The 24,363-nt window shown below is 39.6% G+C and overlaps 1 protein-coding gene across 2 annotated transcripts; it reads right to left on the bottom strand.

Annotated features, from left to right (window-relative positions):
- Window positions 1–720: 720 nt before the first annotated feature.
- sfxn5a (sideroflexin 5a) lies at window positions 721–24,084 on the bottom strand. 2 transcript variants are annotated; one of them, XM_044376029.1, is made up of 14 exons: window positions 23,903–24,084; window positions 21,342–21,410; window positions 18,748–18,825; window positions 18,310–18,336; window positions 13,795–13,849; window positions 13,157–13,182; window positions 12,892–12,945; window positions 12,073–12,129; window positions 11,915–11,980; window positions 10,765–10,855; window positions 7,182–7,297; window positions 6,947–7,032; window positions 2,482–2,599; window positions 721–967 (listed from the first exon to the last, which is right to left on the bottom strand). In XM_044376029.1, the coding sequence occupies exons 1-14, from the start codon at window positions 23,948–23,950 to the stop codon at window positions 890–892; spliced, it is 969 nt and encodes a 322-aa protein (XP_044231964.1). In that variant the 5' UTR covers window positions 23,951–24,084; the 3' UTR covers window positions 721–889. The 2 variants fall into 2 exon arrangements, with proteins under 2 accessions (XP_044231964.1, XP_044231965.1); XM_044376030.1 differs by lacking the exons at window positions 18,748–18,825; window positions 21,342–21,410; window positions 23,903–24,084 and adding an exon at window positions 18,557–18,579.
- Between the last annotated feature and the right edge of the window lie 279 nt (window positions 24,085–24,363).

The raw sequence follows: 24,363 nt of genomic DNA, 5'->3' as shown, positions 1-24,363 counted from the left end.
CCTTTCACATTTTTTGTGAGTTTCGCGGCCCCCCATAGGTTCAGTTTGTTGCAATCTGCCACGTCACCACTAGATGCCACTAAATCCTACACACTGGTCCTTTAAATTATAAACAGGAAAACAACATTTTCCGGTTTATGACCTCAACATTCACAAAAATACATTTCAGTCATTGATTCTGATTTCATTCACATTATTTATGCATGCAGTCCAGACCACAACTACAATCATTTAGACCTAAAAACACAGTACAGATCTTCACAGGTCTCAAATGTTGGACCCAATCCGAAATGGACCAATGGAAAACCTGCTTGAACTCACAGTGCATGAATTTATTTACAAAAAATAGAGAGAAAGTAAGATGCAACCTGAATAGACTCTAGGATAATTAGACTCGATTCGACATGTGTTCGACACAAACAGACCAAATTGAGAGAGAACACTGCAGTCGAATGTAAAGTCATAGAAAATAGTTTGATGAGATTAATTGAGAGAAATAATTGAAAGTCCTGTTTTCACCTTGTCCACCAACAATAAACAATTCTGAGGCCAACTGGGCGACAGACTGAAGACTTTCTAACCAATTTAATATCAGTGAATCAAACTCCAAAAAGTTACTGAGTCATTGAGAAGCACCATTTTTTTTTACATTGGTTACTGATTTCCTAAAATATTTTCTCCCGCAGTGATTATGACGTACCACGTGATCAGAGCTGTGACAGTATAACAGTGAGATGCCCTCTGAGATGATGTATATTTTCTTATATTACGACATGACATCATTGTGTTAGCCAGATTTACCATAATCCATTTCCTCTGGCAGCTTCAGAGGGCTTGAACCATGATGAGCAGCAGGTTATATCTTCATGTGTCGGGTAGTAGAGATCATTTAAAGCCCTTTATTGTATGTCACAATCTTACAATGTGTTGCCATGGCGATCTCCGGCTCTAGCTGACTCACGCTGATCTATGGGAGTCAAAGCAGAACAAAAAGGTCAATAGTGCGAATGGGAATACTTGGCACAAGCTGACAGATATAGCAAGCTTACATACTGTATGTGTATGCTGTACATAATCATCTACATGAACCGCTACTTAAAGATTTCAAAGCGTTTAATTTGTAACTAAATCATTCTTAAAGGCTGTAAATGTTCTGTATTTACCGCTAATGTGCAAAAAGAGCCAATTTGGCAGATTAAAGTCTAATTTGAGGTTCGCATCTCCTAATATTTGAACCAGAGACAGATGGCTGTCGGAGTTGGAGGCAGAATCCTAATCAGACATCTTGGAAGGTGTGAAATGGGGAAGTGGGACAAATTGAGAAGGCGGGGGTCTGGGGGGAGCGGGGCATTCATGTTGCTTTTTGGGGAGTTCTTTTTTTTTTCATCTGCTATCCTTGCAAAAGTGCAAAAAGGAGTAGTGAGAGAAAAACAGGCCCCTCCATGAAACGGGAGGCAGCTTTTCACAAGACTGTTGGCGGCACATATGTCTGAAGTTTTTCGCCATATGGCTGTCTGAGCTATTTCCAGTGGTAATTAAATCCTAAACATTTTAAAGCCAGAACTGGTTGGCTTGTGTCAGCAAGTCATTTGGCAAAGAGAGGACAAAGAGAGAGAGAGATGGAGTGAAAAACAAAATCATGCCACGGCCACTTAATGAGTAGAACGACAAATACTGAGGCGAGAAGGCTAAAGTTAGATCTCAGCCTGCTAGCCTGGATAGCATCAATGAATGAAGGCAATAGAGGCTCTGGGCAGATCATAACAGGGCAGGTTCAGTCTCAGAGGGAAACGCCTCATTAAGAGGGCGGCTCTGTGAAGCTCAGTGGGTAACGTTAAAGAAGGTCAGGAGACTTCGGTCATCAGCATCAGTCACTGAAACCGAGTCACGGCAGACCTGAGAGCAAAGCAGATATTCAATATCTTCAGGATCTGAAGAGGCAACAACAAGGAATTCACAGAAGTAGCTCTTGGTATTCTGGTATTTAATACCTTAAATCATTGTTTTAAGACAATTTTTCTCTGAGCATCACTGTTAATTAAAATGTAATTATAACCACCACAGTGGGTGTCACAATTAATTTGTTTCAAAGTGGGAATCCAAGACATTTAATATCATTCTGTCTTGTTTGCTGCCCTTATATCCAACTGATATAACAAAAACTCATTAAACTCATTAAATCTGTACCTCATAGTTCCACCCAGCTCATGAAAGCTTTTACATTTGGTTTTTAGTGTCTGGCAGCTTTATCAAAGACAAAAAAATAGCAACAGTTGTTTATAATGAATCAAAGAAGAGCCCACTAGCAAGTATGAGGACTGACAGACAGTATGGCTGCACAACAGCAGGAAATAAAACAATAATCTCACAGAAAAACAGCACAACTACAACGCTGCATCGCTACGATCAGCTTTCTTTCATCATCAACACAATTCACTGTTGTCTGGCGGATTGGAGAAGAAAGGTTTTGAGATGAAGTACCTCTGACATCTGTGGAAAGAGGCTGATGGCGAGAGGCAGCGCCAGGCCGAAGGCAGCGAGGCACACCAGGCTGTGGACGGGCAGGACAAGCCTGCGCTGTCTCTGCAGGAGAGGAAGTCTGGTGGGACAAGGAGGAGACACAGTTCAATTTATGGTGGGCTGATTCACTAATCAATGATGATGTGCATTCAGGAGATCGTAATTTTAAAGTTCATTCATCAAGGCAGACAAATATCTCAAAAAATAAGGCTTTCAGAGGGTATAGCTATTATTTTTCTTCATGTTAAGATGTCATTAAAAGGAGTGAACCAAGGTGATTCGCTCGATCTGCCAAGAACAATCTCAGGAGTCAGGTGTGGTCATTGGCAGAACATGTTGCATCTGAGCAAAGTACGCCCTCCATTTAAGCCAAATTGCGGAAATATCAAACATTCCAGTCAGTAAATTATTAATGTCATTAAGTGACACTTCAAAGTCAGGATGTCTTCCCTAGATGATCAACCCATAGTGAGGAAAAGTCATATGGTCGCCCCACGGTGTAGTGGAAATGGTACATTTCTTGAATGTGGATCTGTACAGCTCAAGTTTTCTTTTTAGAGTTTGCAAAATAAATACATACTGGTTTTTCTTCTACAGCCAACCTCCAATGAAATGCACAACGATACTACAGTAAAAAAAGTTGTCTTTAAGTTCTTAAAATCCCAGTTTAGAGTTCAATGTGTGCTTGTTGCTACACTACCAGTCTGAGGTAGAGAGATCATGAAAGCAATTTTGCTTTTATTGTCATTCCTTCTGATTTTTACACGGCCATTTGTTTTGTGTATTGACTCTTTAGTCTGTATAATCCCTTATAAATATATCAGTTTCAAAAACACATCTCATCTCTCTCTATCAGAAAAGACATTTTAAGGAGGTTTTACAGATATATATCTAGGAATATGTTTTCTCCAGCCCATGTTTCTCCTCCCTCCTCGCTGCCCTCCGTAGGATAATCCCCTCTTCAGTGTGTGGGACAGCGAACTCAGCAGGAGCTTGAGAAAGAGCCGCTCCTCCACCAGCAACGCCTCTCCCCCTAACGAGGAGAGCTACTGCCTAATGAGGGAGCTCATTAACACATATGGCTGCCATGGTTTAATTAGGCTACACACACACAAAACGTGCAGATACACATCTTAGAGGGAACCGCATTACAAAGAGAAAAGTCAATGGGAGAAAGTTGTGAGGTATGTGAGATGTGAGCGGTGAGGTTCGGGCAGTTTGAAAATCTTACAATCAGGTAAAAAAAATTGATATTATACAAAAGTAATAACAGAATTCTGTGCAGCTGCCTTCACATGCACTGAATAAACTGGCTAGTGGCAACACTCTGGTTGAGGTCTCACTTTGATTTAACTGTTTTAAATGAACCTCTGATGCTGTGACTGAGCCTCTGTTAGCATGAAAAAAACAATTAATAGAGTGTCAATGCTGACTTGTGTTGTGCTGAACACAGAAACAACAAAATGCCAACAAATGAGCATCACAAAACACTAATTTTTCCAAATTCTGCTACTGTTGGCGAACAAAGTGTTAGTCTATGACAACAAACAAAGTGGAGGAAATAAAGCCTTTATTGAATATGGTGATTTTTAAACTTTTGTTTCAGCTTTAGTTCAGCTATGTTCTAGTCTTGTGGACCCAGCTATATTATATATACAGATGTGTGTGAATAGGAACAATCACACTGTCGACCAGGTAAATCTTTTCGACACCAACCCAGCAGCTCCTGAAGGAGGCGGAGGTGGTGATTCAAACATGACACGCAAAAGTCAGAAAGTGTTTCTTTGTTGGCTGCAGAAAAAAACGTTATTCAAATGTTGTGGTTGTTTTAGAGACGAGTTCTTTTCAGTAGCTTATTTTGCTTATTTGCTTATGCAACATTAAAAGGTACCCCACAGAGTTTATGGCTACTAGTAGCAGTACGGGGTGATGTTGTTGAGAGTGTAACTGTTTTTTTTTTTTTGTGTGTTATGCATTTGCAGTGCCACACACACTAAACCACTGACAAGCGTTACAATGTGCCAGCAAAAGTGAGGAAGAAGAAAATTGCAAGCTGGCAAACATGGATGTAAACAATGTAGGATTTAACATATTTTTTAAAAATCTGTCACGAAGAAGACAAAGCATTCAACACATTTGTTAGGCCTCAACTGATAGACACAAAGTATTTGTTTGTTCAAAAGAAAACTCCAGTGTTTTAGAGTGTTTCAGGGTTCTTCCTGATACATTATTAAGCCAAAAGGAGAAAAACTAACCTAGTAATTACAACCTAAACTGAGCTCATGGTTCATCAACCTTTGTTCCCTTTATTTATCCAATCCTATTAGTTAGGCTTTCCAGACAGGTATGCCTATCAGCCTACACATGACCATAGCTCTAACTCTAAAGATCAGAATCCTAAATTGGTGGAGTTTGGGAGCAACAGCCTATACTTCTGCAGCAAGAGATAAGACCTCACACTCTTCTGAATTTACAGAAGTATATATGTTTTTCCAGGGTCTGATTGAGGACTTAATTGTGATTTTTCTGGTGTTATATTTGCAGGATTTGGCAGAAAACAGACCAGTTGTATTTTATCTACTAAACTATATCATGATATATATTGTAACAACCATATAAAATAAAAAAAAAACTACTGTGAGATTGTTTCCATATTGCCCGCTCCTCTTTTGTAAAGCTGTTAACAGAAACGCACAGACTGTTTCTTGAGATTCTCAGCGCACGTAGACGTAGCGAAAGACACACACACAAAATAAATAAATAGAAGTACAATTACGGGTCTGTAACCTCTTACTCCCACCGCAGCACATGGAGGATAGAACCTGCTGTCACTGCCTTGAATCTGCTCTCAGCAGTGTAATCCATCATTGAGGGGCCGACCAGGCACCCATCTCTGTCCCCTTGTTCTCGCTCCATTGAGAGCCAGTGAAGGCGAGCTGACATCGAGGATAGCTGAGGACTACTCACCTGCAGCCACAACCTCACAACCCCCCCCCTTCTCCCCCACCTCCCTCTCCCTCTCTCTCTCTCTCACACACACACACACACACACACACTCTACCTCTTTCTCCATCTCCTCCCCCCGCCCGCCGTTCAGTCATTCAACTGCCAGGAATCCCAAACACACCTGGGCAGCCGGCCCCGCTGCCTGAGCCCGCCTGCTCGGAGCGGTCGGGACAAGTGCTGTCAAGGATTTACAAAGATGGCTGCATTCCTCGACACACCGCAGGCACATTCAGGCCATCGATCACAGGACGTCCATATAAACACGTTGCATCATTAAGACATCATTACAGTCATATCACACAACACTGGATCTCAGTGCTGAGAAGGGTTCATTGACTATGTGGGTTTATTAAACAACAGCAAAGCCAATGATGAAGGAAGCTGAAGTTCTTTAATACTCATATTTTTTAATAAAGTTTTTAAAGAAAGTTTTATTATTCATTTATTAATTAGAAGTCTTTTTTTTATTACTGCCACAAAAGCAATAATTCATTTTTTATTCCTCTAAATCACATTGACACTTTCTAGGACTGATACAAACAATGACTCAGATTATACTGAGTTAATGAAATCGTTGGTCTCTCTGTCCTGTAAAAATCCTCTGGGGCGCATCAAGTGATGCGTTCAATGCGTCAAACAGCAGCAACATCAGTATTTGAAACAGACAGAAAGAGTAACAAAAGACACCAACAGCTGAATGGACAAACAAATAAGGCGCCACCTACAGAAACTCCATCAGCAGAAAACCCACAGGAAAGTAAATGGGTTCATATTTGAGGAGCTAAACTAGAAATCCTGCGTCGCCTTTGGATCGAAACAAACGTAGCTCTATCTCTCTGGTACATCTGCTGTTGTTTATCAGCCACAGTCTTTACTGAGTGTCTCCATTTATCTGTCTACACAGAAGAACTCTACAGCAGTGACACCAAATGAAGGAAACCAAAAAATGTTTAAACCAACTTTGAATCCAGATTGTACAGTCAGGAAATAGCAGTAGAGGTATTTCATTGAGGTTAAAATGGGGTTGTCTTCCATCACTGAAGCTCTGTCACCTCCAAAGAGCACATCAAGAGCGTAACCATCAGATTTTGGTTGTTGTTTATAGCCCGACCGATACTGGATTCTTGAGGACGATATATCAGTATACAGTCAGGTTTTTTTTAAGGATCACTTGTGACCAAGATGTGCGATGAGTTAACTTGTCAGTGCTCTCTGGTGGAAAAACTACCTAACAGGGAAACTGTTTCTAAAGGACCTCAAACATATTTTGTGGTATTTCTCTTCTGGATTTCCTCTTCACTTATCAGCTGATGTATACATTGATAAGCTAATATTGCTCAATAAATTATCAGTCTAACTCTAATATTGTTGCTCTGTAAAAACAAAGGCTGTAAAAACTAAGTGATGGAGTATTTCTTACTTTTCCAGTGCAGCCATGATCATGGGAGGCAGCACCAGGATCGGCATGGGCAGGACCACTCTGGTCAGCGCCGTCTCGAGAAGCGCCTGTCAGAAAAATGCAAAAATGATTTACAGTTAAAACTATGTTGCATTTACAGACGTTACAATTCTTACTGATCAACAACAATAAACCAACTAAACAGCACGTGATGAATTTACATCAGATATTAAGTTTTCAGAGCTCAGCGACGTACATGCCTGGCAGCCACTTTTGACGTTCCCACCACGTTCCCGTTGTCGTCGAGCACGCTGATGCCCTCCGACAGCTCGGAGTGTCTCATGAGCACCACGTTGCAGACGTTTGCGCTCGCTGTGGAGAGGTGAGAATATGTATAAAGATGAAAGTGAAGTGTCTCAACTCGAGAAAATTTGAGATATTTTATTATTTCACAAATGAGCAAATTGTCTTTTCACCCTCTTGCTCGTGCAGTGCAGAGAGGGGATTCAGTCCCTTGCTCAAGGGTACTGTGGCTGGTAGTGTAAGGATGTGGGATACGCAGATTTTATTTTTTCACAAAGTAATTACAGTATTTCATGATCTCACCATCACATTTTTTTTGTATTTGCAGTCATCATGAAGTAATTATTCAGAACTCCAGACATAACGTTCTGGCAATATTTTGAGCTGACAAAATAATTATTCTTTAGCCAAGAGAAAATGCGTTTGACAGCTTACAAAACAACTATTTGTTATGCTGAGAAATAACAGGACAAAATGTTCTCTTGTGTTTATGAAATAATTATTTTGTGACTTCAAGAAAACAAGCCTGCTATGATGAGATCAAATATTTTTAGCCACACTTGCTACACGGCTCTGTGAATAGCAATGTACGTCAGTCTGTTATATGTCAACAACTATTGGATGGTTTCCAGTTATATTTTGAACAGACATTCATGGTTCCCAGCGGATGAATCCTACTGGACTTCGGTGATGCCTTGACTGTTCCTCCAGCGCTAACAAGAGGTTGACTTTTGTGATATTTTTGGTGATCCCTTAACTTTTCATCCAGCACCATCATAAACACTTTGGTTTATGACCAAATACCCATAAAACAAATGAGTTTAGTGCTGATTAGCAAGTGTTAGCATGTTAATATGCTAATTAGTATACATTACATCAGCTAAACATCAGCATGTTATCATTGTATTTGTAAACATCTTAGGCTTAGGGCTGCAACTAACAATTATTTTCATTATTGATTAATCTGTCAATTATTTTCTCAATCAATCAAGTTGTTGTTTGGTCCATAAGATGTCAGAAAGTGGTGAAAAATGTTGATCACTGTTTCCCAAAACTGTCCTCAAATGTCTTGTTTTGTTAACAACAGTCCACAACCCAAAGATATTCAGTTTATTGTCTTGGAAGACTAAAGAAACCAGAAAACATTCACATCTGAGAAGCTGGAGTCAGAGAATTTTCTTCTTAAAAAATCTCTCAAAATGATAAATCGATGATAAAAATAGCTGGTGATTCATTTAAAAGTTAGCAACTAGTCGATTAATCGACATATCATTGCAGCTGTGAAGTGATTTAAAGCATTTATACTGTGAAAATCACCTATAACAGCCTTCTGTACTGATACCACCCAAACGTAGCACATCATTTCCACATTTGTGTTATAATCCACAAAACTGAACGCGACGCCACTGACACAGGTAACCCTCACATCAGCAACAGACAACGTAACCAAGGTGACTGATAGGTCGACCAACAGCAGTGTTGTTACCCTGTGATTTATTCACGAAAGCCAAAATGAACACAAATGCATGTTAATATAGATAGACCTTTCTCCTTGACTCTAATAGGAATAAGAAAAACTCATTTTAGAGAGTTTAGTGGTGGCGCCGCAAGCCTTTTTAATTTAAGACAACAGCGTACAGAGTTATCTTTATTAAGGGCTGCAGGGCTGGCAGGTCGCTTTGTGAGGGGAATTCAATTGACTGAGTAAATAGCTCTTTTTACCTACAAGGGATTTTTTTTCTCCAGACCAATTAATAGAGAGACAGATAGTAGAATTTTGGCAAGGAATAACAAAAACTACAGCAAACAGATCAAATTTTCAAAAACCTGATTAAAATGAAATTAATAAAGGCATCAAAGTAATTATAAATAGATGAATTCAATGTCTGCACAGCTAAATACTAAAATATGTGGCCGTAATTTGTAATTATTTGAAATAATTACATTTATGTACATTCTAATTGTCATCTAATAACTAGTGGTACAATCGTGGAAATGCATCCAAGAACTTTTTGCGTAATTAATTCCTAAATATCACGAATAATGATGAATATTTTCAAAAGACAACAAATTAATTATCCCCACAAATTTCTGGCGGCGTGGCTTCCCCTCCAGTTAAGGTCTTCATAATCTAATTGAATGACAGGCCGCTGCTTGATTAGGTTATTACAAATAAATCTAGCCTTAAGTAAGCAAACAAAATCAAGCGGGTGAAAATTCAAACAGCACTTTGCTTTTGCCCGCTTCAATTAGCCATTTTAATTACCTTTTATATGGGCTTACCAAAACAACAACAGCAACAACAATGAACAAACAGAAATCAGGTAAATGAGGCCTTGACATAGACGCCACTTTAGGGGTAATTACCCAATTTGTTTGCGGCAGCAGAGTTCTAACGAGCAGCCAATTACCAGGCAAAGGCTGCGCTGTAGAAACCTGTTGATTTAATTAGAAGAACCGCCATGGCAAGGAAGGGGGGGCAGGCAAACAATTTAATTATGAGCCAGCAGCCCGGGGCATTGTGGGACACGGGTCTATACCCCTGGGTGTGACTGTGTTTGCGGGAGAGTGGCATAAAAAAATCGGCTTTGTGGCTACACACATGTCTAACAAAGCGAGCTCATAACACATCTCTAACCCTGCAGAGAGGAAAACGGACTGCGAGGAGCGGAGTGAGGCGAATGACTCGGCTGCGTTTGGCTCTCGTTCAGCGATTTACAATGATCACAGAGCGGTTATAAAAACATAGACGAGACATTTACCAGCACTAAGGACGAGGATAAACTGTATCTGCGGGTTAATATTAAGCTTCCTTGCTGTCTTAGAATGATTTTCTTTACATTTTGCACATCATGAAGAGAGAACAAGCATTTTTAACTCTACTACTACTGTTAATGTTTTAAAAACAATACATCACATCACTTACAGAGTGAAATATAATGAAACTGTGATATTTGGGACAGACATCGAGGGTTTCCAGAGGATAAAACCTAATAATCCCAGACTCTTCATCTAGCACCACGTGGTAATGGTAATGTATAATATTAATGATCAAACACCTGTGAGCCTCATGTAGTTTGAGATTAATATTAATATGGCATGCTTAACATTATCATGTTCTACTAATAGGCTTATTGTTAGCAAAAGGTTAACGCTAAAGTTAAACACTAAACTGAGCGTGAAAATTCACTCCTGAACTTAGAAACAGTCGTGTCACCAAATAATCTTACCTCAGTCTGAACTAAACGACCTTGAGTTAAAATGGTTTTTGCCACCAGTTTTGTCAAATGTTATGTAGACTGTGAGCTTGTTACTGTGTATTTTGCCAACATAACCATTCTAAATAATACATATTAAACATCAACATCCAATAGTTCACTTACTAACTACAGGCATATTAATATCTTAACATTTCAACATTCTAACTTTAGCTTGCTAATGCAGTTTGAGCTTCAGCATATAATTTCTTTGTACATGGATAACAACCTCAAAAACAGAGCCATGAAGTGTTTCACTGAGCTTTTCGAACAACATACCCACTGCTGGGAAGGGGATGAATCTCTGCACCAAAAGCCTGGTGGTTGGGCTGAAGCGGCTGGCTCTCTGGATTAAAACATTCAGCCCCACCTGAGGGGAAAACCAGACACAAATAGCACAAACAAATCAGTCACTGACTCTATTTCAAAAAGCCGATGATACAGACACTGAATATTTGGAATATATATGTCAATAAATAGGTTTTCTGTCCTGCAGAATGCTGTGAAACATCCTTTCAGCACAGGAAAGCAAACTTCAAATGTCAGAAATGGTTTGATTGGCAGATATTTTTAGCACTGTGCATAACCGATTAAATAATGTGACTTTACTGTATTTTAATACACTTGAGAGCTGAAGTCAAAATGTGCTCTCAGATAACACGCCACCACTCCACTCCAGCCCGCTGCCTCCCCTCAGCCCGGCAGGGGTTCGTCACCAGAGCGGTCGTTTAATTGGAGAGCTCGTGCCCCCCTCCCGGCCTGTCGTTCCGCCCTCCAGACACCCCGCGATTTTTTTCTGTGCTTGTTGTCATTGTCGAGCCTGAGGGCAGCAGCCGGATGAGCGCCCAGCGGGACCAGTAATTGGCTCGGTTTGAGCCCCGTGTCCACACTAAGGCTGTGTCAGGCAGGTGTGCGAACTTGTATTATACTCTTGACATTTGAGTCTTTGATGACATGAAGTTAAGAAAAAAGGTTGAACTGATGAGAGTAATTTAAAGGCCGACATTAAAAGGTTCATGCTTATATTTGAATTCTTTAAATTTGACAACTTTCCTGTCAAATCAAGTAAAAATATTTTTGCGTTTCACCTAGAAAGCAACAGTAAAACCTCCAAAATTGCAACTGAAGCCCAGATCAATAACATTTTTATTGGATTAGCAGGATGACAAGGGGAACCTTTGGCATATATAACAGTGAGTCTGCAAAATAGGTCAATTTGATTGCAAGCTGTGCTGACTTTATGTGAGGAGAAGCTTCCAGCTCTGTTTGCAGCAGACAAAACTCCAGCACCAGAGTGATATATTGGTCTGCCCCCAGATTCAAAGACATATCAGCTGACATAATGGATCAATAAGTGTCTCAGCAACTGCCAGCTGATGACATCATATCTTTCAAGTCACAAGGCCTGTTCAGTCAGAGAGAAACTCACAGCAATCGAGACTGCACTGGTCACCGCTCCGAGGTATCCCTGGACGAATTTGGAAACTGGAGCCGGCTAAAGTGAAAGAGGAGGAGGGGAAGTGAGATTATAATATGAAAACATGTCATTCAGTATTCGTCTGGATCGTTTTATTGCAGATTCTGTACCTTGGAGGCGTTGCGGTTGCTGTAGTTAACACAAGCGTTGTGACTCTGGTTTAACCACTGTTAAAGAGAGGAGAGAGTGACAAGTAGAGGAACTTGATAGTAAATGTGTTTGTACACCTGTAAGGAGCTTCTCAGTCTTTGATGACAGGTGGCACATTTAACATTTTCAACAGTTAGCCTTTCCTGATTAAAGGTGATGCTTTATATAATTACTGTAACAACAATTTGGGAAAATCATTACATATCTGTAATAAAATATTCTAAATTGCACAGCCTTTTCTGACAAATGAAACAGTTGAAAGCTCCCAGAAAGTTAGTAAGTAAGCTTTGAGTGTGGTTTAGTTTCACATTTAAATCACAGAAATGAGACCATGATTCATAAAATAGCAGTCATAGTCTCTCACCAGTACCATTTTTTTGAATTAAAACTTCATTTCCCATGAACACCACTGCTCGATGATGGACTATGTTCAAAATTGCATTCAGAGAAAATTGCCAAAATGCCAATATACAGTATGTATTATAATGAATGTGTTGAACATCATTGTCAAGTGGATGAAAGGTGCTTTCTGTCGCAATTTCATTACCATTGTTGTCACTTTAGCATCTTTCTTTCCTATGTTTGCATTTCTTAACTTGTCACTTCATTGGTTTTAGAATATGTTGCAAAGGACTGCAGTTCAAAAATTAATTGTCTGGCTATCACTGGCACATCCACAGAAATGTTGATTAATGTGTGTTGTCCTTAAAAATAAAATAAATTACATGAAATTGATCATTTGATAATATTACATCAGTCTGAGGTTTACTTTATCGTACCTGCCAGAAGATGGTTGACATCAAGGTTTGATTTGGCAGGAGGAGGCCAACAACCTACACAAAGATCAAAAGTACAATATGTTTTTCAAAAAAGAAAAAATGGCCAATATTGGCTTTTAATTGAGATATTTATATATATATTCCTCAGTTTATGTTATGCAATATGCTGAGAAACGTCTTTGTAGCTTTGGTTGGAATTTGGACTGATTAAAATGAACATGATGAGTAGCTTTGCATTATTTAAATGTATGTAAAGAAGTCTTACCACAGGTGTGCCAAATGGAATAAAACCTGTTAAGAGATGAGAGTTGATGTCATCACCACCACCACCTTATGATCATAAATGTTTGCTTTTAGGTTCATCTAATATTTGTAACAGTTCTTCTAATTGTTCTGATATTTCAAGTCTTTGTTCAGTGATTTTCCAGAATTCTACAAGTTCCTCAAAAACACATCAGTTCTGTTTGTCTTAACCTGTGTGTTTCTCTGTCCAGGTTAGAAAGCACACTAATATTCTGCGCCTACACTCCCATTTGTCATATACAGTATTTTGGTCCTTACATGTTAATCGCTGCTGTCTCTTCCTCCCTCGCTCTCTCTCTCTCTCTCTCTAACCTTCTTCCCAACACTTCAAAGTGAATTTGAAAAAGGTGCCTTGAGACTAGACCAAAATACTTATGTTTGCTTCTTCCGGGGGCCTCAAAAACTTCTCTGTCACCGTGGGAACGAGCCTTTAATCAGCGCCCAGCTGAGTGTGACCTTTTCCAGACCTGAGACAACCTGAAGAGCCCCGTTGAGCCGTGACAGTTCCCAGGGCGAACAACGCCTCCATATTGGACCACATAACAAGCCCCTAGAACCCCCCCCCACCCCCCTCAAGGCTTCCACACCAAGATACTGTACCTGACATCCGAAAGGGCATGAAGATCTTCTCCCCTGTGTCGGGGTGGATGATAGCCTGTAATAAGAGCATAATGATTAGAATCAGACTGTAATGAGTGCAGAATGATTTGGGCTGATTCACTTCAAGAGGATTAGGAAGAGAGTGTTGCTCTCTGAGCTGTGGTGAAATTTTGAAGGAAGGTTTTGTGTTCTATTGAAAATGGATTAACATAACCTTAAGTACATTTAAACCTCTAAAAACTAGGTCAGATATTCACAGGAGTAAAAAAAAGAAAAAGACTATTACTTAAAGGTACTATATACGACATTCAGCCCCACTAGATGTCACACTAGAGCACACGTCGTTTACTCAATAAAGTTGGAGAAAAAAAAAAACAGCGGCATCTGAACACACTGTTCACGAAACTCAGAGCAATCTGTCAAACTAGATCAAGATTCTGTTACTGCATTGCCTATTTATTGCCTCAAATGTTTTCAGAAACATATTTTAGTGTATTGTTTAGCTGTAATGGGAGAAAGTTTGTGACCTGGCCACCATGTTGAAGACGGATGCTGGGAGGACAGAGAGGGACTCACATGCACTAACATGGACACACAGCCGGGCCGGCTATCAAAAAAATGAACAGAGAAGCTCGGATAACAACGCACACCGAGGGAGCGTGACTTCATTCTCTGCTCAGGACGCCATTACTCCACTATATCTTTACATAGCAAATAGTTGTTTGCTGACGTCTAGTGGGGCTGAGTGTCGTACAGTATATGGCACCTTTAACTCAACTGTTGTTGATGCTGTTAAGGCTCCTGAAATGCAGCGGGAAATTGGGAAATTTTTTTCAAGAAGCCTCCAGTTCTTTGGGAAATGGTGCCTTTAGTTGGTAGTTGTGTCTATTGTGGTAACATTTGAACAACCTACTGATGTGGTTTCACAACTGTCTGAGCAAGAACCGTCTGAAAGCTCTGAGTTAGTCAGTTGTTTTCATAAAACGTCAGAGCCCATGAAAATTACATTTTCCATTTCTGTCTGGTCTTTTCTTGGTCCTTGTAGCACCACTTAGACAGACAGGAAACACAAAATCATTCACCATCTTGAAAAGGAAACAATTTAAACCACTTAAATGCTGAACTTACAATATGAGTTTCATTTGTCTCTGTACACTTCCTGTTTCCAAAATTTTTGTGTAACAATAGTCCATTAGCCAAAATCATATGCAACCGTGACCAGTTTTGATCTATAGCATTATGACAATGTCGCTTTAACATGATTTAGCAATCATTATTAATTTGGGAGATCAATAGGGGCCTTTCAAGTCTATTAAAACATTCAAAATCCACTGTACATATTTGTGCTATTACAGTACTTCCTCTCTCCAATTAACAGAGCTGATTGTCTAATCGGTTGCACCTGTGTCTTCTATAATTGAATAACCTGAAACCCTGAATCTACTGTATAAGAACTGATGAAAGTCTGACATGCTGTAGTCATTTTAACCTCTTTTTTTGTACAACAGAGCACTTGCGTAGCCAAGTAAAGGTGCGTACGTTTTTTTAAAAAAATCTCAGCTACATGACTGTTTTTTGACCTATTTTTCTTGTTTTTTAAGTCTTTTTATACTGTACGTACGCACTTAAGACAGCAGCATCCGGTTAACGCAGTATCCTCTCTGTCATAAGATAAGACAGATGGAAATCTGTTTCCCCTAGTGCTTCAGTGACGATAAGATCTGCTGTTTGGAGAGGAACGCAAGGGTTCTTCCTGGCGCTCACAGAGCCACTCTTGAAGTAGCATGTATGAGGGCTTTATCATGTCTGAATATGGGAGGTTTTCCTCATAGGATATACATAGTATTGTAAAATAACCTACAACACTAAAGATCAACTAACATGTTTAGTCGTTGGCAGCTACCATTTGCCTCATTGAAACCTAATGTCTTGAATCTAGATACAGTACATTCAGGTTACGTGTTAGTCTATTTAAAAGATAGTCTCCACTGGCTGGATTAATCATTTTGACGTCAAACAATACATATCAGGTACCTGATGATGGCGCAAGAGGAAAAGTTACAGCATCTTCAAAGTTATTACAATTCATCCTGAGAGGGACATAAATATCTGTAACACGTTTTATGGTGATCCACCCAGAAACTGGGGAGATATTTCACTTAAAACCACAAATTTAAACCTCATGGTGGCTCATGTGGTACAATCATCAGATCACCAAAGTCGTGGGATACATCATCTGGAAACCATGAATGTCCAGCTAACCGGCAGACCGACATTGCCACTACTATGGCTAAAAATGACACATTTATACTCAGCCATATGCAGTTGGTAGAGCAGAAGTCACTTCATGTATGGACTCACTGAAGTTGTTGACTAGGCAGCACTTTAATTGAAGCCACAGACATATTTATGTTCACAACATACTGTTTTACGGTCCAATACATCCCAGATCAACCCTAAATGTGGTTTTAACAATCAGCTCACAATGCTTCCTGAATGTGATTTGGGTGCATTCATATCTGTATTTATTTTATTTTATTTTTTGCATGTTAATAACATTTCTGAAAATATCCCAGAGTTAGCCAGAAAGACTCATTTTCATCTGTAGTTCCTGAGCAGGCAAGTAGTTGGAAACCTAGATGTTACAAATAAAAACATTGAAAATAGAATCAACAGCAAAAGCAGCGAAAATATGCAGACACAAACAGAGCGTGTGCTACATAGCGACAAGAAAGATGGCTTTTAAGACACAAAATCGACAATAGTATGACAACAATCAACAAATTGCATGACAACAATCAACAAATAGCATGACAACAATCATTAAATCTACAAATAGCATGACAGCACATTCAACAAATAACATGACAACAATCATTAAATCAACAAATAGCATGACAACACAATGTTAGGACCGGTGAAGTGTGGATATTATGTACAGAACCTATGCTAAGCAGGAGCAGTTCTTAAACTAAGCATAATAATGGCAAATAAGACAACAAACAACATGAAAACACCTCACTGTTCAAGCGTTCACAAGTTGGATTTCTAATGAACCAGAATCTTAATGTTGTGGAGAATTAATGGCAGTTGGCACAGTTTCTTACGTGTTTCTGCAAGTTGTTCCAATCCCGAGAGGCTCCGACAGAAAAAGCAAAAATTGGCCAAAAGTACTTTGTCTTCCAGGAGTAAGACAGTCTCCTCTAGTTGTTGTTGCTCTGGTAGTTTGGCTTGTTTTTAATGTGATGTAAGGACGGAGTGGTGGAGGAGCCATGTTGTGTAATACCTTGAAAATGAGACACAGTCTACTGTATTTAACCGTGTTTTCCCAGTTTAATAAGCTTTGCTTTTTCAAAGTATTGCAATGATGGTATCCTTGTGGCTTCTTGTCTGGGGGTTTTTATTGTTTGTTTGTACACGGATTCTATTGGCTTTAGTGTGGTTTTATTGACGTGTCAACAGTACATGATGCGCGGGAGGATCATTGTATTCATGAACATTTTAGCCGCATTAGTAGTCATGCAGTTCCTTGTGAATTTGAAATAAACCAGATTAAATCTAACATTCCTTGCAACTTTTTTTTTTCACATGTGATGCCAAGGTATTTAAACTCAAGACACAATCTGTAGTTCTTTCCCAGAGACTATGAAATCTGCATCCAGTGTTGAGGTCGGTCTTTTTTGTGAAGAACACGCTGACTGCTTCTGTAACGTTAAACTGAAGGATTTAGAGCTTGTAATCAAATAATCTCAGATGCATTTTTAGTGTTAAGAACAGTCTGAACAAAACAGATTGAGTGGAAAAGTAGAAAAGGAAAAGAGAGACATTACATCATATCACCTGAACATGTTAAATAAGTAGCTGATACATTTAAGAAAACCTAAGATAATAGTTGTAGATTCAATAAATAATTAATTCAGTATTTAAAATAACTAAAAGTTTTATGCAGCACCAGCTATATAGAATCTAAGGTATACAGTATTTATAGTCTACAGTGGCAAAGATTCAACTCTTTGGTTATTTTTGAAGCTGTAATTTAGTGCCATCTTGCAAACGTCCCTTTAAGCATCTGTTAGTGAGCGCTCGAATGTCAAAGTTGTTTTCCTGTTTTTTGCCAGATATTTTCAGGACTTTAAAGCCCGTCACATATTACCGAAAATTATTTTCTGTCGCTTTGACCGAGTGCATCTGCAGTTCAGAGACTGTCGGGCATCTTTTCGAAGCTCACACACGCACCGCTAATTGGCACGAGAGTTTCCATCTCTCGTCTGCTTCACTGTTTAATGTAACGTTGATGCTTTTTTTTAACGCATACTTTTGTCCACTCAGCTGTATTTGTTGTGTAAACAGGTAAGTGCTGAGCTGAAGTGCAAAGAATGGTGTCAGATTTGTTTGCCCATTCACTGACACCATACGACAACAAGCAGAAAGCGATAAAGACAGTTTACGATCACTATCTTTATGTGTTAGGGACGGAGAGAGTGAGAGAGTCAGAGGAAGTGAAAGAAATCTCACCTGCTTTATTTTCTGAGCCTGCCATAGCTGTAAAGATAAATAACACATATCTTCCATTAGAAAAAAACATTAATTTGTCAGTAGTGGAGAGTATTTCTAGTCAGTTTTATATTTGTAATCTTGGAACTCAGAGGCAGGAAACTGGACATCTACAGTAGGTCTGTTAAATACGTAAAAAAAAAAAAGAAGTTGTAGCATTTAAATGTCTATGTAGGAAATATTTGGCTGATAAATGCTTCACACACACCTGGTTCTACAAAGCCTGAACGCACCACAGTGTCCTTTTTCAAAAACAACACGGGAGGAGAGAAAGAGGCCGAGCTCTTACTACACTCATCAAAAAGGGTCTTAAAGAAAAAAATATCTTTACCCACAACAGATGAAACTCACTTACTTGCTCCTAAAAGAGTTTGTCAACTCAGGTTTCTGTGTCTTTACCTGAGCATCTGTCACTCCTGGAGGCAGAGTTCCTTGCTTGAAACGGTCAAGCAGCTCCACACACTCCTGGAGTCGTTTCTGATTTGGGAAAAAAAAAAAGGAGGGGGGGAAGTCAGTAACATGTAAAGTCAAGTCAAAGAAGTTTCCTTGGACAGTTTTAGTCAGCTTAGATATTTTTTCCGTCTCTATTTAAGCCACACGGCTCAACGTGCGACGACTGTGTTTCACTAAAACTTTCATGCTGATTTTCGGTTGACAAATGAGTTTCCTAAAAGGTAATGAGCAGCGTTTTCTGCGGTGCGATCGCTGTCTAATGCTGAGCAAAACACAAGGTCGTGCAGCCCAATTTGTTCTAATTAGCTCGCCGTCTCTGTGTGTGTGTGTGTGTGTGTGTGTGTGTGTGTGTGTGTGTGTTCCTTTCTCTGCATTTATGTGTGACAGAGTTGGGTGTGCACACGAGGTCGTGTGTGTGTGATCGTATGCAAAAATCCCGACCATCCCTGTTCCACTCTCGTCATTAGGGGCAAGTTGAGGCTACGCCTGGCCCAGCAGGGTGCAAGAAGTGTGTGTGTGTGTGTGTGTGTGTGTGTGTGTGTGTGTGTGACTGTGCACGCTCTCCACACCTCACAGCTGCCCTACATGTCCACACCTCATCACATCCCAGGAGCTACTGCCGCTATTACTGTCACCAAAGAGCCCGCTAACAGCTTCATTACCCAGAGCACCAGAACACTGATGACTCCGTGAACAGAGTTACCACAACACACCCAAGACCTGGGAAATGTTACACGGCAGCCCAGCTTTTAGAGAAAATAGCGAGGAACCCCTTTTAAAGGTTTTAAAATCAAGGTCGAGGACATTTTAAGACAATTCAATGCCTTCCTTCTTCAGTAAATGTTGTTTCATGTATGTCATTTTCTGCCGCTGTGGGTCTCTCGATCAAAACAATAACAGAAGACGGAGTTTGATGACGTTGCGCAGCCGCGTGGGATCACGGGAGTTGTTGTCTTCAGTGTTAAACAGCCACCTTCATTGCAGTCTGCTTCTCCCAGTTTGGATTCCTTCATCACTCAGCAGGTTTTTACCAGGAGCCGAATTATCCACAGAGATCTCCTCCTCTCCAAAACAAACGGACCTGGTGACTAAAAACTGTAAAAAAAAAAAACACTGAATAAAGCAGTTTCACATTAAAAACCAGTGTTTCTCCCACACAGTTCAGCGGACGCAGGATGTCCGGAGGGGCTGTGAACCCAGTTGCCCCCCCCCCACGTTTTGCTCAGCTTGTTCCTCTGATGACTGAAGATCCAGATGTCTGATGACTAAATCCTTCATCCGTTTAAAAGATATAGTTAAAAACGACAAAGATCTGAAAAGTGTCATGTAAAAATGTGGCTTAAAACTGGATAAAAGAAATCAACCGCTTCTGGCGGTCAGCCACAACACTAACACATGCACCATTGACAGGCAACCAAATGAAACAGACCCTTACCTTGATTAAAAAAACAGATTTCTCTGCGTTTGAACATCGTTGGAAACATTTGAGATAATTGAAGAACACAACATAAACATAGGTCTAGTCGTTTTTAGACATTTTAACGCGGAAAAGTTGCATATTGGGCCTTTAAATAAACTCAGAAATGAGGGTGAATGCCTGCCTGTTGTTCATAATAATGTGTGGATGACATACATCACAATCAAAGCCCATCCTCAGCTGAGATTCTCACTGCCATCAGCCATCAACAACCAATCAGATTCCTGTTTTTCCTCCTGTCACAACCAATGTGGAATCATTTTATGAGCAACAGTTCAGGAATGATCAGGAAGTTGCTTAAAGCTTCCTGATCCTCTGCAGGTTTCATCTGAATGTCTCAAAAACTCAGCACAGCTGCATTTATTACTGGAGGTAAAGTGAAAAAGACAAGATAGTGGCCTCTCAAACTGTAACAAGTCTTTCATCTGACATGAACATGGAGTTTAGTACATATTTCCAAATCAACCATATTCATCATGACAACATCTGAATGTCATTTCCAAACAAAAAACAGTTACTTTATCCTTTTTCCAAACCTCAGCGGTACAGAGCTGGTTTCAAGGTCGAGGTCATTGATACAGATAATATTCAGTTGTATATAAAATCCTGTTTTTCTGCTTTTCTGGTACTCGTAGTTCTACGACTTTGTAGTTCTTGGCTGTAAACCTCTGCTTCTCTACTTTGTAATTCAATCATTGCTACGTCTGTCTACTGTGTTTATGAGACACCTGTTGCATCTCTATCCGTCCTGAAAGAGAGAGATCTCTACTCTGATGCTCTACTTGAAGTTTCTCCCTTTACTTTTCATGATTTGAGGGTCAATGACCAGAGGATGTCATATGACTGAATAATGTATATGTATGAACAATAATAAACTTGATCATATTCAAGTGATACTCCCAAAGATTGTGTGTGTGTGTGTGTGTGTGTTTGCACATGTTGGAGGGGCTACCTACAATCCCTCAGATGTAGAAGTACAGTTTTTTCTTTTTTAAAAAAAAGCAAAATATTGGTGTATTTTCATTGAAGTGGATCTATGCAGTGAATAATGCATTCTGTGTACCTCTGTCACGAAGAGAGTGCTGGGGTCAATCACATCCAGGAAGTGTCTGAACCGACCAAGAAATGTGTTCTAAGAGAAGAAGAAAAAACACCAAAGAAACATTTTACAATAAAAGCCACACTGATCAAAAATGAGAGTCCACTAAAACATTTATTTGGAACAATTATTTTTCATCTAAACTTATTAACGAAGCATAAAGATGAGATATTAGATGCACCGTGGGCTCTGTGTAATCACTGGAATCACAAGTACGTGCTCAAAAACTTCAGAAAACGCTACGTTTAATGTATTATTCAGGTTGAATCAATTAATTTTTTTTTGCTAAGCAGCCAAATCAAATTCTGGGTTGTTTCTTTAAGTGAGAGTGAGAGAGATTCCAGCTGTCGCCCGGTAAACAGTGATATTACAGCGTGCCAGCTGTTTTCACACACCAGGTGGAGCCTCCTCATTAATACATCTGACAAACTGTTTCCTATCTGCATCTTTTAGGGACCCAAAATCCACTCAAACCATTCGCAATTACTTCTATAATGACTGTGCCAGAAATATCTTTTTGATCATTTATTCATAACTGAGCATAAGGAATCATTTCAGATACACAGCAACACAGCATGCAGGCTTGAAAGACACCCATTCCTCACTAACTTGGGGTTTAATTATACTAACTGCTAATTTGGATGAAAATCTGGTATCTGACTCACTGCTGCGCCTTGTGACTTTCTGAACATATGGATGGTTGGTAAAAACATGGAGTGGGCTAATAGTTTTTTTTTAAAGCTGTTACAATCAATTATTTATGAGTGATACTCCAGTTTGACCAGTTTGAGCTGACACTGGTGAGAGTGGTGGAGAGGGACTCGTCTTACCTTCTTCACTCCAAAGCTGGAGAGCAGCTTCATATGTGTCACTCAAACTGCACTGATACATGCTAAACTTTAAATGTGATATTGATGATGAATGTAACTTTGTGGTTTCAGTGCTCAAAACATTCTCATATATGCTAATTTTGGTCTGATATTAGCATTTCATTATAGACTTTATCCTTCCTGACTTTGCTCTATGTTTTGAACATGTGTTGTTCAGTTTCCATGTTTATTCCATGAATACTCTAAGTCTAAGCACTACTATGATATTAACCTGATAATTGTCTTGGCTAAGAAAAGGTTTTTCCTCGCTGTAATCGTTCCTCCTGTTCATACTGGCTGTTAAAAGATCGTCTTCAAATGTGCTTTCAGTGTAACTGATGGAGGCCAAAATCCACAGTGTGTCCACACAGTCATTTCGTGCAAAGATGCTGAAGCTTATATGAGGCTTCAGCAGTCTGAGTTGGTCGTATCAAGTGGATATCTGACACATTTACAGTCTTTTTAGCATCAAATTCTCTCTTTGTGTTTCCTCAGACAGTGTTTCCCTGTTGAGCTGCGGTGGAAGTATAGTAACAAAAAGAGGGACATGGACACTATAAAGACTGTAACGTTGAAAGATATCTGCTTTGACTAATTTCTATATATTCGGTATATATAAGATTATCAGCTGATATATATTGACAGAATTTTTTTTTTTATTCTCTAATGTCAGAATCTGCCCCAAAAATCCAGTAACCGTCAGGCCCTAATTATTATTCATGAAACTATCCTGCATTATATAAAATAATTAGAATGAAAAGGTCCACTTTGAACAGATGTTAAGCAATTTAAAGGATCAGTGTGTCGGATTTAGGATGCTATATTGGCAGAAATGGAATATAATATTCATAAATATGTTTCAATTAGTGTATAATCACCTGAAAATAAGAATTGTTGTGTTTTTATTACCTTAGAATGAGCCCTTTACATCTACATAGAGAGATGGAGGCCGCCATGTTTCTACAGTAGCCCAGAACGGACAAACCAAACACTGGCTCTAGAGAGGGCCTTTCGTGTTTTTTTGCAGCCACCGTAGGTTCTCCTACACGCTTGGAAGTGGAGGGGAGGGGTATTCAGTTGGTTTGTATCTGCAACCTCACCGCTAGTTGCCACTTAATCCTACACACTGGTCCTTTAAATATATGGTACTAATAATACCCCTTTTACTTTTCACATTTAAGTATAAAATGAATGCAGGACTTTCACTTTTACAGTATTTTTACTGTGCGGTATTATTAGATTAACTACTTATAGTTAATGGTTTTACTTAGGAGAAAAGTTTTGAGTACTTCTACCACTGCAAATACCAACATTCCCAGTTAGAGAAAGGGTGAAATAAAGCAAGACAGCATTTGCCCGACTGGGCCCCCCAAATCACTAAATCCGCCCCTGCCTGCTGATGTGAGAAGTGTAGACTGTTTACTGGGATTAGATACTGCAGAGAGGCAAACTGTACCACCACAAAAGAGTTTTACTTTTATTCAGTGTTAGTACCTCAGCTGCGGCTTGCGGCAAAAACAGACGGTAGCAGCCAACTTGTCAAACTACTAAATGTGAGTTTTTTATGCTTTACAGATAACATGTCTGCTGCTGCCTGTGCACATGTATGAAGGAGTTCCTGTTTCACACTTTAGTCGAGTTAAAATTAAAAAATACCTGATCGAAACGAGACTTGCCAAACAGGAAGGTCGGATATTCAGACATGCTGCTGCAAAAACAAACAAGTCCAGTTTTGAACGATTATAAAACACTGTCCATCAACAGTTTATGAGTCTGCAGCTGCAGGGCTGCGCGGCCAACATTCAGCTGTTCAGTGGCCGCGGTGCATGAAGGGTAATGTAGTTTTCCCAGGCTGCTTTGACCGGAGAGGATGCGGTTTGAATCGTTGGAAAGTTGACTACATTTCCCAGGAGAACGTGCATTGTTTTCATTTGATCAAAAGGGGAAAAGGTGCATCAGTTTGAGTATGACAGATCAAAAAGACATTTAGAGTCATAATGTTGTTGTTAGGAGCGATGAAGGAAGCTGTTTGAGTTTAGAGAGGAGAACATAGCCCCCTAGTGGTGGTTGTGGATCAAAACCATTCATAGTAAAGTCTGCAGGAGGTGAACACAATA

The sequence above is a fragment of the Thunnus albacares genome, chromosome 15 (assembly GCF_914725855.1).
Source record: "Thunnus albacares chromosome 15, fThuAlb1.1, whole genome shotgun sequence".
NCBI classification, from domain to species: domain Eukaryota; kingdom Metazoa; phylum Chordata; class Actinopteri; order Scombriformes; family Scombridae; genus Thunnus; species Thunnus albacares.
This window is presented reverse-complemented; position numbering and strand designations above follow the sequence as displayed.

What these genes read in the sequence shown, in the direction of transcription:
- sfxn5a (XM_044376029.1), bottom strand. Translation starts at nt 23,950, where the DNA reads ATGTCTGAATATCCGACCTTCCTGTTTGGCAAGTCTCGTTTCGATCAG. An exon ending in CCAGTGCAGTCTCGATTGCT is followed by an intron (nt 10,856 to 11,914) that starts GTGAGTTTCTCT and finishes TTTTCCCCTCAG; the next exon opens with GTGGGGCTGAATGTTTTAAT. An exon ending in CATCCCCTTCCCAGCAGTGG is followed by an intron (nt 7,298 to 10,764) that starts GTATGTTGTTCG and finishes ACCTCTCCACAG; the next exon opens with CGAGCGCAAACGTCTGCAAC.